The sequence below is a fragment of the Lissotriton helveticus genome, chromosome 2_1 (genome assembly GCF_964261635.1).
Source record: "Lissotriton helveticus chromosome 2_1, aLisHel1.1, whole genome shotgun sequence".
Taxonomy (NCBI): Eukaryota; Metazoa; Chordata; class Amphibia; order Caudata; family Salamandridae; genus Lissotriton; species Lissotriton helveticus.
Window position 1 is genome coordinate 125,518,366 of NC_136059.1, and position 17,531 is coordinate 125,535,896.

Below are 17,531 nucleotides of genomic sequence, written 5' to 3' on the forward strand. Positions count from 1 at the left end.
AGACCATTCAATACAATACAGTATCTATACAGCAAGTTTTGGAGAAACCCAAAAGCTGACCAGAAATTAATCATTGGGGAGCAACAAGGACAATCAACCACTATCATCTCCATCATCCCTCTGTGTATACCCCGGATTTGTACTAGCTCCTTCTCAGAGTAGTCTCCCGGAAGGTTGTTTGACAGAGGCATGCATGAGTAAACCATGCATACCCCTACAATGCTACCAAAACAATGAATGCTTCTTAACGCATTATTTTAACATACATGCCTTTACAATGCATGCCTTTACAATGCAATTTTGTGGAAAAGGCATGACTGGTAAAGGTATATGTGTGGTAAAGATCACAACCCAGGCCCCCACCCTAAAAATAGCCCTGACCCCCCGAGACCTAAAAGCAACCCTGATACCCATTGAGCCCTAAAAACAAGCCTGACCAACTGAGTCCTAAAAACAACTCTGAGCCCTACAGACAATTCCATCCTCTCCTAAGCCCTAAAGACTCCCTGACCTCTCAATCCCTGAAAACAATCCACACCCGGAACCCCTAAAAACTACCCGACCCCTAAAAACTACTCCCCTCACCCCAAAACCCAAAACCCGGTCCCTGCCCCTCCTACGAGACCACATCCATATTTCCTGATTCATACTCTTTTTGAGGCCACCAGCTTTGCATTTAGACTGCACACTTCCATAACCATTAATACGCATGGTTAAGGCATATGCGTGGTTAAGGAAAACGTTGTTCTGCTTACGGGGAAATGGCATGCATTGCTCAGCCCACGTTTGCAAGGCTGTTTCCCCTCACGTAATTTGGAACTCCCTTCCAAAAGAAGTACATGACAAACAATCTTATCTACGCTTTAGGAAACACTCACAAACTATCTCTTCTTAACAAATACCTAAACCCTCCCTCATAAATCAGTTCTTCCCTACTAGCTACACATCCAGCCCTCAGAGCAAACTGTTTCCTCCCAGCCTACAATTACATGACCCATGCCTCAATCTCCTGTACCTACCTCAAAACTTTATTAACAATTCTTTCCTCTATTACCACTGTATCTTTCGCATTTGTTTTATAACACATATCACTGTATGCTTTCTGCTTGTATTATATCTCCTGTTTTATATTGCGTACTATTGTATGCTTTCTCCTTGTTTCTCCTGTATGCGTCTTTCTGTTTTTCATTTCCTGTAATCGAGACTCTGGTAAAGCACTCTGATGACCTTGGGACTCGTTCGCCCTATATAAAACTAAAAAAATAAAATTAAAATATATCTGACTTAACTTGAAAAGAATTGTGGTTCCCGCTTGTACAAGGTGTATACAACCAGAAACCCGTGGGCAGATTTACAAGCCCCTTGTGCCTCTTTTATGTCGCCATTGCGTCACTTTTGTGACGTAGTAGCGGTGCAAATCCATCGCCATGGTGCGGGGTACTTTCAATGTGACGCATCTGGGAGATGTGTCACGTTGTAAAGCCCGGTGCCACATGTAGGCGTTCTGGTGCAGGGGGGGCCGTTCCGGTGCAGGAACGCCTCCTAAAAGTGGCTGAGTGAAATCTGCAAGATTTTTAGGGCCATGCTGCGTCAAAACCCTGCAACTGCTTGAAGCAGGAGTAAGGATTGACACAGCATGTTAGAGATAGGGCACCCCCGATCCTTGCTGGAGCTGCGTCATGTTTGCAACGCAACTCCAGCAATGTGCCGCATTTCTGCTGGCGATGCTTCGCGCATCTGCCCATCCGAGCGCAACGGTGTGCTGCATTGTAAATGAGGTGCATCAGTGGTGGCGCAAGGGTGGGCTGATGTGTCACAACTCTTTTGGCACATCTCTGCTGATTAGCAGGGATGCACCAGAAGTCGTAAATCTCTCCCCCAGTTTCTACCAGGGATGAAGAGACAAGGAACAGGAGTAGTGACCAGATGAAAGTAGAGAGAGGACAGATGAGAAATAGATTCTGAATCAAAGGGAAAGCACGGAGAAAATGAAGGTGGCCCGAGCCTACAAGGTGGGTGACAAGTTGGGTGCAAAAGGGGGTAGTGGGGGAGGAATCGAGTGACAAGTCTATGGTGGAAGGTGCTGGGAGTCCCAGCGGGAGGTTGACATCTCGAGGAACATGTAATCGGTTGGAAAACAGGGGGTGTGGTAGGACCGCAGAAGATAAACATCCTAGAAATGTACCTAACTCCCGGAGGAGGAGTGATGAGCAGGAGAGCTATTTTGAGGGTCAGGTGGCCGAAAGGGCTGGGATACAGAATGTAGGATTTGCGTGCAGGGGAGGAAGGCAACTCCTTCCAAATGATGAGGGGAGTTGAGATGCAGGAATGTTAGCTCTGCAGGGACAGTCGTGTGAGGTGTTGGAGTGTGAATGCCACTGGGTCTCAGGTGAGAGGACAGTGTGGCAGAAACAAAGAACATGTGGGTGGTGTACCGCTAGAGGTCTGCAGTAAGCCGATTCAGATGACAAATGAGGATGGTGAAGAGACATCATACAAGGGGGAGACAAATCACTAAAGGCTAAAGGACTTATTATAAAACAATGGAAATCAGTGAGGACCAGGCACGCGTGCCGCACATGGGTGTAGCTTACTCACTCAGTGATGGGCAATAACTTGAGAGCACGAAAGAGAAAATAGTGGTGTAGTAATTCATAGATCTATTTAAAGTAAAGTATAGAAAATTCAAGTGCAGAGCGGGATCAATGGCAGGAGAGAGGGAGAATGTGAAATGCCCTAGGATCCCCACAGATATTGAGAGTAGACAGCAGTGTTCACCGTTCTTGCGGCCACTCTTTGTGTGAGGTTCTGGAGCAGTGTGCTTGCCTCTGTGGAAAACCTTGGGCCTCATTTATGAGGCCTTGCGTCAGTTTATCGATTCCGATGCGTCATTTTTTGTGACCCATCGGTGGCGAAAAAAATGCCTCCTGTGGCGCACTATTTACAAAGTGACGCATCGAAGCAGATGCGTCACTTTGTAAACCCCTGTGCTACATTATACCTGCGTCAGGTATAATGTATGCAGAGGGAGGGGGCATTCGCCCGCAAAAAGCCTCGTAATAGTGACGCAGTGAAATCTATGAGATTTCACTGCGTCACTTTTAGGACGCTGTTGCGTCAAAATCTTGTGCCTGCATCACAGCAGGCGTAAGACTGACGCAAGCTCGTTCACATGGGGCTTTCCCCATGTGAAGGACGCATTGCTGGAGTTGCGTCACTTTTGTGACACACTCCAGCAATGCGTCACTTTTGCGCCTACAGATACGTCAGAAATACTGACGTATCTGTAACTCCTTGCGACATGATGCGTCATACTGTAAAATATGATGCATCAATCATGTCACAAGGAGTGAGCACTGAGAAGTGACGCATCGCTGCTTTCACGCAGCGATGCATCATTTCTCATAAATAAGGCCCCCTGAATGTTGCTAGGTTGGCCAGCATCTGTTTCTAGAGGTTGTCTTGACTTTAGTAGGGTGAGGAGTTCAGGGCTTGATAACATGCTGTGGCTCAAATACTCGTCCTCTCAGCTCATGCCGGCAAGAAGCATGCTACATCCTGCCAGAATGAGAAGTATTAAAGAGCGACGTTTATGAAAAGTAGTCATTTTTCCAGCATGCACATTCTAATTAGGCATTTTGCTTTCTAGACATAAAGCATTCGACAGGGATAACTTACTACAGCATCATGTCCCTCATTCTGAGAGTGCTCGTGCTTCTGCCATTGTGAAAATGACTGAGTGCACTGGGAGGTATCGATGAGCACATGCGTGCACACAGGGATAGAACTAGCTTGGGCATGTTTACTGAGTAAAACAAGGCTTGCAAACATTGTAGGATCTGAGCTGCATGTCACATGCCTTGTGGTTTTACAGCACACAAATCAACGTGATAAAACCACATTATTTGCTCACATATGTTTGCCAAGAGTATGCGCTGCTGACGTGTTGCAGGGTGATCATTTCTTGCTCATGATGGATGGCAACCTCCATGTTTGTTCCAAATTTGCATTGTGGGTTCTATATCTAGAGAAATCTCTACCAGAGGATGCAGTTGGGAGAGATCCCACCTGAACTGACGGAAGAGAGAAGCAGGCAGCGGTGAGACCTGACACCATCACTCACTGAGTGTGGGAGATCCTTCCTGAGCTGACAGGAGAGAGCAGCAGGCAGAGGCGAGACCTGACACCATCACTCACTGAGTGTGGGAGATCCCACCTGAACTCACAGAAGAAAGCCGCAGGCAGAATTGAGACCTGAAACCATCACTCTCAGAGGGCGGGAGATCCCTCCTCAGTTTACAGGAGAGAGTAGTAAGTAGTTGTGAGCCCTGACACATCACTCACTTGGTGTGAGATCCCACCTAAGCTGACAGGAGAGAGCAGTAGGCAGTTGTGAGCCCTGACACCATCACTCACGGAGTGTGGGACATCCCACTGAGCTGACAGGAGAGAGTAGCAGGCAGAAGTCAGACCAGGCACCATCCCTCACTGTGCATGAGAGATCCCACCTTGGGTCACTGAAACAAGCAGCAGGCAGAGGTGAGACCTGACACCACTGAGTGTGGGAGATACCTTCTGAGCTGACAGAGGAGAGTAGCAGATAGCAGTGAGAACTGACACCATAACTCACTGAGTGTGGGAGATCATTCAGAGATGACAGAAAAGATTAGCAGTCAGAGATGAGCCTTGACACCATCCATTACTGAGTGTGGGCGATCCCACATGAGCTGATGGAAGAAAGTAGTAGGCATCAGTGAGAACAGACACCATCACTCACCAATTGTGGAAGAACCCACATGAGCTGACAGAAGAGAGTAGAGGAAAGGTGAGCCCTGAAACATCACTCACTCAGTATGGGAGATCCCTCATGAACTGACAGAAGAGAACAGCAGGCAGCAGTGAGACCTGACATCATTACTTATTGAATGTGGGTGACCCCACCTGAACTCACGGAAGAGATCAGCAGGCAGTGGTAAGAACTAACACCGTCACTACCCGAGTATGGGAGATGCCACTTGAGCTGACAATTGAGAGAAGCAGGTAGAGGTAGTGCCTGACACTATCACTCACTGAGTGTGGGAGATCCCTCCTGAACTGACAGAAGAGAGTAGCAGGCAGATGTGAGCCCTGATTCATAGATCTAATCTGAGACAAAATCCTAAACGTACTACTGTTGGTATTCGCAGAAGGCATTTAGTAGTAGTACGTATGATCCATTGTCTCTGTATAATGTGTGTGTGTGATATAAAGGGATCTGACAGCCCTACACTGATTTGAGTAGCACTATAAAACAATAAACAGCTTGAGTAATGGTGTGGTTTTGGAGATATGAGGGGCAATGTAGGAGGGTGGTGGTGAGGGACTTCATGAAAAAAGTAGGTTATTGAGGGAGGTCCTCACTGCCGCTAATGCTGTCCCTGATGCTCAGATATGGTGTGGGGGGCAATATCTACAGATGCTTGGGGTGAGGCAGGTGATGATTCAAGAAGGAATTTGCTCCCAATAGACAAGACATGAAAGCATCCTCCAGAGCGGATAAGAAGCCAATAAAGTTGTGCAAGTATAGGTCTGGCTCTGTCAAAATGGGAGCTGAATTGCTGAATCTAGGGGACTAAGATTGAATTAAATGAATTTCTTGTCACAGACATTTATTTAAATCTAGGTCTATGGCATTGCAGTAATCAATCTGAAGCCAATCAAAGCAGACATGGTTCCATTTCCACCTTCTGGAGAAAGTAAGGGTAGGATAGGTGTAAGTTTGCACAACCGATGAGTCCAGTAAGATGAAACTTTCTGTACTTGGGGCGCCACTTTAGGCTGCTGTCTATTTTGGCTCCAATCTGTTTAACCTTATCCCTTCGAGCTGTAAAATGACTACACAGACTGTGCTGATGGAGAGGTTCCCATACACTGTCAGAACTTATCTTTAGCTTATACTGGTCCTATGACAACATTTTATCCAACCATTCTGGTGACACACATTTAATGATAGTGAGGTCGACTGGGCACCCATTAGATCAAAAATCAATTAGGTGTTGTCACCATAGATGTAGAAACAGGCAGAAATCTCCTAATCAGAGCTGGCAGTGGTTGTAGATGAAGTGAATATATTGAGCCTTGTAGGGCGCTGGTGGTCGAGGGTGCAGGGTGATGTTCTTGGCGTCCGGTGCATTATAAAACTGCTGCGGACAACCCACAAAGGGTCAGACACTCCTCAGTGGTGGCTCCTCACACTATTATCATTTTAAGTTTCCTTCTGCTGTGGCAGCTTTCTGGGATAGGCTGCTCCAAGGACAGAGAAGCAGGGGAGGAGTGGTTTGCAACTCCTAAGTGCACATGACTGCTTGGTCAGTCCTCTCGGGCCACACAAAACAGTCATGCACTCTTTCCATATTCTCCATTAGGGCTGCAGCAGTGTTTAAATTTCCAGTGGAAAAATTTATCTATTTTGGGGTCCCCTTTTTCTCTGTACCCGCATGACCGATCACTCCATAACATTACAGGAAGGATCTGAGGTGGAAGAACATCGTTTTAGAATGTTTCCTAGAGATACATCAAATGGTGCCAAAGTTATGAGCAAACCAAAACATGCTTCTCTACTGGAAACATGGTCCTAGCAATAACTGCCCAATGGTAAACGCCACTGGGTGAGTATCATATTGGGGGAAGTAATTTGACCTCAGCTAGGTAACAATTTCTATGGAGCAGCAAAACTGCTAATACATAAGGAATAGGACGTGAATACAGAGAAGGAAATAATATATATTTATACACAAAAGTGATGCTTGCACTTTGTTTAGATGAGACAATCAGCCCTTTGCGAATGCTGCCTGAATATCGGTAACCAATAAAAATTAAGTAGAAGTCTTGCCACATTGTTTACAAATGATTGATTGATTGATAGTACTTTACTTCAATCTCCTAAAGACAAGTAGTCTGTATTTTATGTACAATTATATTTCTCTTTCCCTCTCCACAGGAAAAAAAAATATTGCTGATCAGTCTAAGGAAGGCACCATGGAATTCAACATGCTCTTCTACACTCTGGTCTTCTTGTTGTCCACCCTTGAATGTTCCTATTCAGAACCTGTTTCCATTTACAGTAAGTGATTTGATTTAGGGGGCTGAATTACTTTGTCTACCAGTGACTGAATGCAGTGACAGCCAATAATGAATCAGCGGAACTCAGGTTAAAACACCAAAGAGAGTACAACCATGTCAGCCTTATAGAGCGAAAATGTATTTATTTATTTGAGGAGGTTGTATATAGTTCTAACTAGACCCAGCGGTATCAGAGCACTTTACATGGATGTGGAGTAAGAAAACAGTTGTACCTATTATATTGGTTACAAGAGAACAAATAATACAAAAACAAGTCCCATGGAGCATAGAGGGTGGTGGGGGAGGGGAATTGAGCCAGAAGCTGGAAATCAGTCCAAGTCAGGCATACCGGCAATGGAGAAGGTTATACACCAGGGGACCCTCTAAAGTCAAAGTCAACTAGCCCACAAGTCCGGTGGGGGTCACGGAATCCGCAGCATCTGGGCTGAACTCGCTCTCTACACCGGAGTACCTGGGCTGTAGATAGGGCCAGAAGTAGGGTGAGGAAAGGATGTCTTGCAGTGACCAGCATTGCTAAAAGGGAGAAAGCATTCCGAAGGGGGGGGTCAACTGGATGCAAAAGACAGGCTGCTGACCCCAAGACATAGACCGCCAGCAAGCGGTGATCTTTGTATGAAGTTAAAACCGTCAAGATGGAGAATCCAGGTCCTGGTCACCATATACCTCCAGCACAAAATGGAGGAATTGCAGATTCATCAAAAAATCTGAGAGGAAACCAAACTCTGGGAGCCGGACTGGATGTGTGAGGGAGCCACGGGGTCTGGAGGGTGGAAGACAAGAAATATCAGCTCTCACTCAGTTTGTCCAGGAAAATGCTCAGGGACACAAGGGCAGCAGCATTGCGGCATTCACTTCCTGTTTTGTCTGGGTAAAGTGACTCTGGTGCCCTGGCAGCAGCCCTAGAAGGTGTGGGAAGAGAAAGTCGTAGCGGGATGCGAGCAACCAGGGCCTTGCCCGGAAGGTAGGTGATGGCCGGAGGGGTGAACCCCAGCCCATCTCCTCTCACCAACATAGGCAGCTCAACCGTGCATCGGCCATGTTGCTTGGGCTCCATTAGCGGCAGACTTTCCTGGTTACTTGGTAGGTGCTATAGCTGATCTCAAATTCGATTGGTGTTGGAAAATCACAGGAACATAGTACACAGATCCCTAGGGGTGTAGGTGGTCCAAAAGGGGATTTGTTCCCCGGGATTTATGCCAAAAGGCAATCCCTAGACAGGGATCTCCCGGCCGAAGCTCCTTACCCTTCAGCCATCATGTCTGTTCAAAGGGAACAGACAACCCAAACCTAACAGCCTGAAGTTTTTGTGAACTCACTGCCCCACTCAAGCAGCTCTCAATTTTAAGGATGTGACCTGGTGAATTAAGTTGCTCTCTTGTGCTACTTGAAGAAGGTTTTCAAAGTGTTAACTGCTGCAGGTCTACAATTAATACCATTAAAGCATAGGGTATGTTACAACTACAAGGATAACTCTGACTGTGCAAGCTAGACTGTGTTCCTGGCTACAGAAATGCAATTCATCCATGTTGAAAGATGTTCTATAATGCCTCCATTTGTTTACCCCAAGGTGTCTTATCAATTACAAGTGAAATATAATTTGATACTTCCTTCATCCTCACACATGCACACCATCTCTTGTGATTCCACTGGACACAGATCAGCCTGCTCTTAACCACTGATGACCTGGTTTATCTCACCCCAGTCCATGCCCAGAGCACAGACAAACTACATGGGGGCATATTTTTTTACAAGATTATCAGGCAGAACAGCAAATCACTTTACTGTGCTGTGCTGCACTGCATGATAGGAAAATGCCAGGAATATGTTGTATTTAAAATTATACGATGCATTCCTCCCGTTTACCCTGTGCTGGTGTAATTTTGCCTCACACCAAGGCAGACACCCTTTCACCATGATGCAAGAGTGCCTGCCTTGCATGCAGGATTGTTTTTATGCTGGAAGGGGTGTCATAACCCATGCATGTTGCTAAGGAACACCCATGCAACATGCATGGAGAGCCTAATTGGCAGAAAGTAATTCAATGCAGTGATTAGCGCTGCGTTTCTTTACTCAAGATTTATGAAGCCATTGAGGGTCATGCAAGGTGGTCTTGCATGGCTTTATGAATCTCAATTCTGAGTCGTGTTGCTGTTGCTCCACATATTGTGGAGCAAGAGTGATGCAACGGTGCTCGTAATATGCCCCTTGGTTTCTAAAACTGCCTGCTTCTTCTCATGTAAAGCAACAGATCTACCTGGGATCATTTTTATTTTTAATTTCAACTCCCCCCATATTTCACCATCTCATTAATACTCTTCAAGTACAGGAGAGGCACCAACAGGACGGGAGGAAAAGAGGACTAGGAGAAAGAGAATACAGTCCCCACAGGAACCCAAAGAGAACAAACAACACTGACATTGTTGTGTCACATGTGTCTACTTTACTGAAATCTCTACACCAATTACAAAATGGCTGGTTGTAAAGCACCTGTAGTAATTGATTTTGGTGTGTAACCGCTCCATCTTTAAGACCAACAATAATGGGTATAAAAGAATGAGGTGAACCCCTTACATCTCCTGTGCAGTCACATGGGCAACACAGAGCGCAATGGAGTATAACGATGGAGAACTAGGTATTTTTGGGAGTGAAATTGTGCATGCTTTTTTTTCAATTCCAGCTAGTGCTAAATGAAAGTGAAGGGGCAGTGATGGTTTGCTACTCAGGGGCATGCCAACCTTGGAGAAATGTAGTGTACCTCTATCCTCTTGGCAGTGAAGGGCGTAGGAGGGATGCTCTCAGCCCTGGACCTGTGCATCTCACCCTGCCAGGGTGCTATTTCACTCCATCCTAGATTCTGCTGTGCTGTGCACTGTATTGTTAGGTGGTATTCTAGTGGTCTTCAGGAGAATGACAATGTGAGGGCAGACTGGACTATATTGCAGTGCTTGTGGAGAATGTTCTTCCCTGTGTCAAGTTCCCACACATTTGGCAGGTGATGGGCTGTAGCTGTACCAGACCCCCTTACTCCTCTCCACCTCCTTACTAGTCGTATCTTAGTGCAAGCTCACAGCTAGTAAAACTGGAATAATGGGCACCAGGCATTTTCAGGCCTGGAAGCACCAGACCAATCTGAATAAAATGGAGTGCTACCCTGTTTCCCTATATTGTACTGAGTGACCTTGTCATTGTGATGGCGCTTTAGCCATGTTATAAATTTGAGAGTATACTCTAATGAATCAAATCCCACTAGGTGCTGAGATGTGCATGCAGCATGTCAGTAAAATCCACAGTGGGCAAGGGATATGTATTTTCAAAGATCTAGGTAAATATAGCACCTAAAAGCATAAACGCATAAAGAGCAGGCCAGACGATGGGCATGGTGATCGGTGTAGCTTGCCGTTCCTGTTGTCAAGTCAAGTCAAGTCAGAATTTATATAGCGCACTACATACCCATGGGGTCTCAAGGCGCTTGAGGAAGGGGGGGAGGTTTACTTATCGAATATCCATGTTTTAAGTTGTTTTCTGAAGGCTAGGTGATCCTGAGTAAGGCGGAGGTGGATGGGAAGGGAATTCCAGGTCTTGGCTGCTAAGTAGGAGAAGGATCTTCCTCCCATGGTGGCTTTGTGGATGCGCGGAACAGCAGCGAGGGCTTGGTTGGACGAACGCAGCTCGCGGGTGGGGGTGTAAAAGGAAAGACGCGTGTTGAGACAATCAGGTCCAAGTTTGTATAGGGCTTTGTGTGCGTGGGTGAGGAGACGGAACGGTATTCTTTTGTTGACGGGGAGCCAGTGAAGGTCTTTCAGGTGAGCGGAGATGTGGTCTGTGCGGGGGATGTCTAGTATGAGTCTGGCTGAAGCATTTTGGATGCGTTGGAGTTTTTTTTGTAGTTTCGCGGTGGTACCGGCGTAAAGGGTGTTTCCGTAGTCCAGACGGCTTGTAACAAGTGCATGGATGACCGTTTTTCTTGTTTCGGTGGGGATCCAGTGAAATGTTTTTTTGAGCATGCGTAGGATGTTGAAGCATGAAGATGAGACGGCGTTGGCTTGTCTAGTCATCGAGAGTGAGGAGTCCAGGATGATGCCCAGGTTCCGCGCATGGTCCGTCGGTATGGGGGCTTTTCCTAGGGCCGTTGGCCACCAAGAGCCGTCCCAGGCGGAAGGGGATGAGCCTAAGATGAGGACTTCCGTTTTGTCCGAGTTCAGTTTCAGACGGCTGTGCTTCATCCACTCGGCTACTTCTTTCATCCCTTCTTGTAGGTTGGTTTTGGCGGTTGTTGGGTCTTCGGTGAGTGAGAGGATCAGCTGAGTGTCATCAGCGTAGGAGATGATATTGAGGTTGTGTTGACGTGCAATCGTTGCGAGGGGGCTCATGTAGACGTTGAAGAGGGTGGGGCTGAGAGATGATCCTTGCGGGACGCCGCAGATGACTTCGGTGGCCTCTGACTTAAAAGGGGGGAGGCGGACTTTCTGAGTTCTTCCAGCGAGGAACGAAATGATCCAGTCCAATGCTTTTCCTTGAATTCCGATGTTTCTGAGGCGTTGTATCAGGGTGCTATGGCAGACTGTGTCGAAAGGCTGCGGAGAGGTCAAGGAGGATAAGGGCGACTGTGTCTCCGTTGTCCAGTAGTGTTCGAATGTCGTCTGTTGCTGCGATGAGGGCGGTCTCGGTGCTGTGTTTGGCTCGGAAGCCAGACTGTGAGGAGTCGAGTGATTTGTTCGTTTCAAGGAAGGCGGCGAGCTGATTGTTGATGGCTTTCTCGATGACTTTGGCAGGGAATGGGAGGAGCGAGATGGGACGTAGTTTTTGAGTTCGGAAGGGGTCAGCTGTGGGTTTCTTCAGAAGGGCGCTGAGTTCGGCGTGTTTCCAGCTTTCTGGGAATGTGGCGGAGTTAAGGGAGCAGTTGATGACATCTCGGAGATGGGGTGCGATAATGGTGTCTGCTTTGTTGAAGATGTGATGGGGACATGGGTCTGTAGGGGATCCTGAGTGGATGGAGTTCATCAGGCGAATGGTCTCTTCTGTGGTCATTGGGTTCCATTCGAGAAGGATATTCGGAGGAGGTGACGGTTCGGAGGTGAGTGGGGTGGGCTGGTTTACAGGTTGGTTGTCGAAGCTGTTATGGATGTCGGCGATTTTGTCATGAAAGAATGAGGCAAGTGAGTCGCAGAGTACTTGAGAGGGGGTGATGTCGTTAGAGCTGGCGGTGGGGTTGGTGAATTCTTTGATGATGTTGAAAAGTTCCTTGCTGTTGTGGGCATTGTTGTCTAGTCGGTCTTTGAGTGCTGATTTCTTGGCTGTCCGGATAAGTTGGTGGTGTTTGCGGGTGGCGTTTTTGAAGGCGGCTTGGGTGATAGTGTTTGGGTCTGCTTTCCAAGTATTCTCGAGGGAACGACAGAGCTTCTTGGATATCTTAAGTTCATCGTTGAACCAGGGGGCGTTCTTGCTTCCTTGCTTGATTTGATGTTTTTTCAAGGGTGCTAATTTGTCGGCGGTTTGTGTTAACCATTGTGTGAGGTTGATGGCGGCTTTGTTGGGGTTCGTTGAATGGGCAGGGGGTTTTTGAAGAAGTGATGTTGAGATCTGGTCGATGGTGATTTTGTTCCAATTTCTTCGCAGAGTTGGTTGAGGGTGGTTGTGGATCGAGGTCTTGTAAATAAAGTGGATGCAGCTGTGGTCCGTCCAGTGGAGGGGTGTGGTATGAGTGAAGGAGATATGCTTGCTGGAGGTGAAGATAGGGTCGAGTGTGTGTCCTGCATAGTGTGTGGGGGTGTTAACAAGTTGTTTGAGTCCGAGATTGGCGAGGTTGTCCAGAAGGGTGGTGGTGTTACTGTCGTTGCTCTTTTCCAGATGGAAATTGAGGTCTCCAAGTAGAATGTATTCTTCCGAAGGGAGGGCGTGTGGGGTGATAAAGTCAGTGATGTCTTCGCTGAATTTTATACGGGGTCCTGGTGGCCTGTAAAGAAGGGTGCCCCTAAGTGTTGTCTTGGGGTCGGTGTGGATCTGGAAGTGAAGGTGTTCGGCGATAGCGAGGTTGTCATCTGAGCTGGTTGAGACGCGGATGGTGTTCTTGTGGACGATGGCGATGCCTCCTCCTGTTTGGATGGGGCGGTCCTTACGGATGATCTTGTAGCCGTCCGGGATGGCTATGGCTATGGTGATGTCTGGAGCAGAAGAGGCAGAAGAGGCATTCATCCAGGTTTCTGTTAGGAAGGCGATGTCCGGAGAAATGGTGTCGAGTAGATTCCAAAGGTCGATGGCGTGTTTGTGAACCGAGCGGGTGTTGAGAAGGATGCAATTGAGGTGGTTGGTGTTGGCTCTCTGTTTGGTGTTTGTGGATTTCGTTTGGGACTTGACGCAGGTGAATTTGCAAGAGTTGCAGGTGAAGGGTCCATGGGTGTATCCTTGGGCGCAGTTAGTGTGTCGGCCGGGGTTGAGTGCAAAGAGGGAGGAGGCGCCGTATGTAATGCGGGGAGGATGGGTGAGGCGGGGACCAGGGGGTCTGGCCCTGGGCGCGGTCCAGGCGCGGACGGGCGTAGACGGGCTTACCTTTGGCGCACCTTGGGCGCGACCGCAGCGCGTGACCGCTGCGCTCGAAGGCATCCGTCATATGTGGATGGTAGAGGGGGGAGGGGCGAGGGCGGGTCAGCTGGGAGGCAGGAGCGGGGGTGGAGACTCAGGTAGGGAGCCACAACAACAGGGCAGTAAACAAAATGGACGCAGGCCAAAAGGCAAATACAATTAGGGCGCAATCGGTAACAACGCGGTGCAAGTGGCAGTGGAGCCGGCACAACCAGGCAGCAATCAGCAGTACACTTGGCTCAGCGCTGCTCAAGATTCTTATCAGGCGTTTAGCAGTTAAAGAGCTACGATCTCAAAGCGCTTCAAAATTAATTATTTATATGTGAGTATGTTGTGTGTCAGAGACAGTCATTGTGGTCATTGTGGAGCTGCATGTTGGCAATCAGCTCAAGCTGCTGAATCTACAGCACAAAGAGCAGGTCTTGCAGAGCTAGGCATCGCTGGCTGCTGTGGCACGAAGAGTCAGGTTTGCTGGAGCTTTGCACTGGCGATCATCATGAGCTCCAAGATCATGCCACAAATGGGTCTGCTCGCAGTTGCAAATAGCTTTAAACTTAAGGGTTCCTCTGTTCACTTTAGAGGAGTGTGCCCTATTGCAAGCCAAGGTCCCAGGACCTAGAGAGCCACCTCTTAAGGATCAGGGACTCACTCTAGCATATCAAGGCCTCTAGGTGTTGGTGTGAAACGCAATGAAGGAGTCTTGGCTGAACAATGAGCGACTGTTTCTTTGCTATTAAATGAGATTTCTTAGATTATATATACACACACACACATACATACACACATATATATGCCTAGAGCACACAGAGTTAGAACACATTTAAATACCAGCAGCTCTTAATGTTCATCTCATAGGGATAATTAGTCCACACAGATCAGATGTCTTAGGCTGTGTGCAAATAGTTTGCCATAGCATACCTGTGTTTTATTAACAGCAGTCTTCCACACAGGGACAGTTAGTTTACACAGAGCTTATTTCTTAGCCTACATGCATTTGTACAAATGCAAAAGTAGATACTACCTATTAATCAAGGGTCTTTGCCTGTAAAGTGTGCTGGTCAGCATTCATCAATTGATATTTGACAATTCTCCCAGAAGGAGTCTAAAGCCACCATACATAAGAAATGTTCAAGGACCATGGTGGAACCATTCATTTCATTTCATGAACGACTTCTTTATCACAGCATGACAAGGCAAAGGAGATGAATTGGCCATCTCTTTGCTAAGATGAAACTTAAACCACCCAGCCTCTGCCAATTTTTTAGTTTTAGCTGGAAAACAGAACAGCAATTCAAAACAAGCAAAGAATAATAAAGCAGAGTTATCAAACCACAACAAACCCCACAGCCCGGCCTTACTGTCATTAATAAACCAGCAACTAACACAAAGTCTATCTGGTGATGGGGGTGATCCAAGGCAGTCACTAACAAGTTCCACTACCCAGGTCCCCACCGACCTATTAATGCAGGAAGCTACCCTTGCAGTGGACTGGTTGTTGCAAACTTCCCTCTTTCTCACCTACTGCCTCTGCTGATCTCAATGAAAAAATGCAAAAAGAGAAAAAGGACAAACTTAACCAATACTCAAATGGACTGAAACAGGACCACAGTAATTGGAGTGACCTGTGTACCATCCTGCAGCTCCTTTGGGAGTGCAACCACCGGTGTGTCGTCCTGAAGAGCTCCATTATTTCTATCAGAGTCAAGGATCTTCTGGTCAGATAGTGCGAACTGTTCTCCCCACCGCCACTGCCCCCTCTCTCTGACAAAGATGCATTCAGTATTCCGGGCAGAGCTATGGAGGCATTGCTGAGTTTACCATTCGCTGCCACCTACCAATTGGGGGGAGCATGGTGATCCTCTCTAGTTTTCTACCAGGACTGAGTGCCTTGGGGCCTTGTGTAGAACACTGTCCAAGTGCAGAAAATGACTTGCAACTTTACCAGGAATAAGAGGGAATATTTGACCCCCAGGGCTTGAATATTCTGTTTCACATCTAGAAATGCATCCTGTTGTCTGTGTACATCTACGGTGTAATCCGGAATAATGGTAACAGTGCTGTTATTAACACACCAGAGGCCCTTGACACAAACTAATTTCAGTATGTTATCCCGATCTCTGAAATTGAAGAGTCTTACCACCATTGTTCTTGGTAGTTCTTGGTAGTGTTCCTGGTGCAAGGGGATAACCAGGTATCCAGTGGGTTCTCTCAACATAAGATAACTTGAAAACCTTTCTTCCCAGCATCTCCTCCATCAGCCGCTGCTCCATCTACAAGTCAATACTCAGGCTCTCCCCTCCTTAGGCAGGCCTACCACCCTGATGATATTCCTCCATGAGCGGCCTTCTTAGTCATTCCTTATGTCTCTCAAGATTGCCACTGCAATATCTCAATCTGTCATTGCTGCTATGTGACAGAAGGGCGAATCAGCGCCATTTCTTTTTCTGTATCCTACACCCTGTCTTTGATTGTCTTATAATCCTCTCTCAAGTATACGTTGCCAATCATGAATGAGTCCAGTTTAGGATCCAAGGTAGTCCACCTATTGACTGCTGACAAGAGTTTTGAAAACCTTTTGGGTGTGGTTTTGCAAGAGGAGTTCCACTGTAGTTTGTAATTAGCCAGCAGATGTGTGCATGTGGACACCGTCTCTTCCTTACCCTGCCTTTACTATAGCCATTATATGAAGAGATGGGGTTGACGGTATGACTATGGAACCACGAGGGAGGGCCCCAGAGTAAGGCCAGAGGCAAGGTTCACATGGAGGCTGCAAGCCAGCATGGCAGGCACCAGGGAGAGTTCCAACCCTCACAATGCAGCTCTAGTGATGGGGTGCTATCCACAGAAGTGGATGACATACAGTAGAAGAGGCAGCAGGATAACAGATCCAGGTGTGCTACCTATGGGTCCAGCACCAGCAGGTGTCCTGGTCAGAGGTTTATGCTCATTCTACTGTGGCCATCAGACCAATGGTCCATTCTCCCCAAAATAGTCACATGGGGAAGCATTCACACCCCATCAGGGCCGAGCGAGTGAATAATAATGGGCAACGTGAAAGGGGCCATCGCACATAGCGTAGGTCAGTGAGGATATACCCCAGCCTTCCAGGACATAAAAGGAGAGTGTTGCTTGTACAGGTAATGTGTGGGAGTATGGTGCCTGGAGGAGATCAAGTCCTACCTCAAGTCATGTGTGGCTGGTGACGTGGCCTTCCGCTGTAAAAGTTTTTGTATGTGCAATCCCTATCATAGTCAGGTAGTTTATTGCAGGCTGCACCAGTTGAACCTTCTAAAAGGAGGGGGGTACAACAATTGCACCTTGGACATCTATTTCCTCCAGCTGGACAATCGTGTAGAAAGTGAGGGACTCCTACCTAGGTTCCACTGGGCATGGGACGGGCAAGTCCAGATGCTCCGCACCTCTAAATGCAGCTAGCTGCAGCCAAATCCACCTGACAGTGTCTGTAGTTCACTGGGGCACCCCCACCTCCGAAACTCCAGCAGCACACGGCTATGCCACAGCCCTGTATTCCAGTCGTTGATGCCCTATTCTCAGTCTGGGAGGCATAACTAGTGGCGCATGCTGTAGTTGCTCCTTTAGAAGTTGGCAACCAAACAATGCCAGGATACACATTCACAGGTCCCTTCGAAGGGGCGCAGGTACCCCCAAACCATGTCTGCGATCTGTGAGGGAGATATATTTATTTATTTATTTATTATTACACTTATTAAGCGCGCAGCTACCCGGAGGTTTCCCGGCGCTAGAGCAAACTGATCAGTGATAGGCGCGAGGGACATTAGTTGTTGAAAAGCCAGGTCTTTATTTTAGGC

At 47.4% G+C, this 17,531-nt stretch overlaps 1 protein-coding gene across 1 annotated transcript in view; it reads left to right on the forward strand.

Annotated features, from left to right (window-relative positions):
- The first annotated feature begins 6,983 nt into the window (after positions 1 to 6,983).
- LOC144817785 (uncharacterized) overlaps positions 6,984 to 17,531 on the forward strand; it is an 80,889-nt gene continuing 70,341 nt past the window's right edge. The window contains exon 1 of the mRNA XM_078674600.1: positions 6,984 to 7,102. Within this exon, the coding sequence (XP_078530726.1) occupies positions 7,018 to 7,102 (85 nt within the window). The 5' untranslated portion in view covers positions 6,984 to 7,017. The remainder of the gene's footprint in view (positions 7,103 to 17,531) is intronic.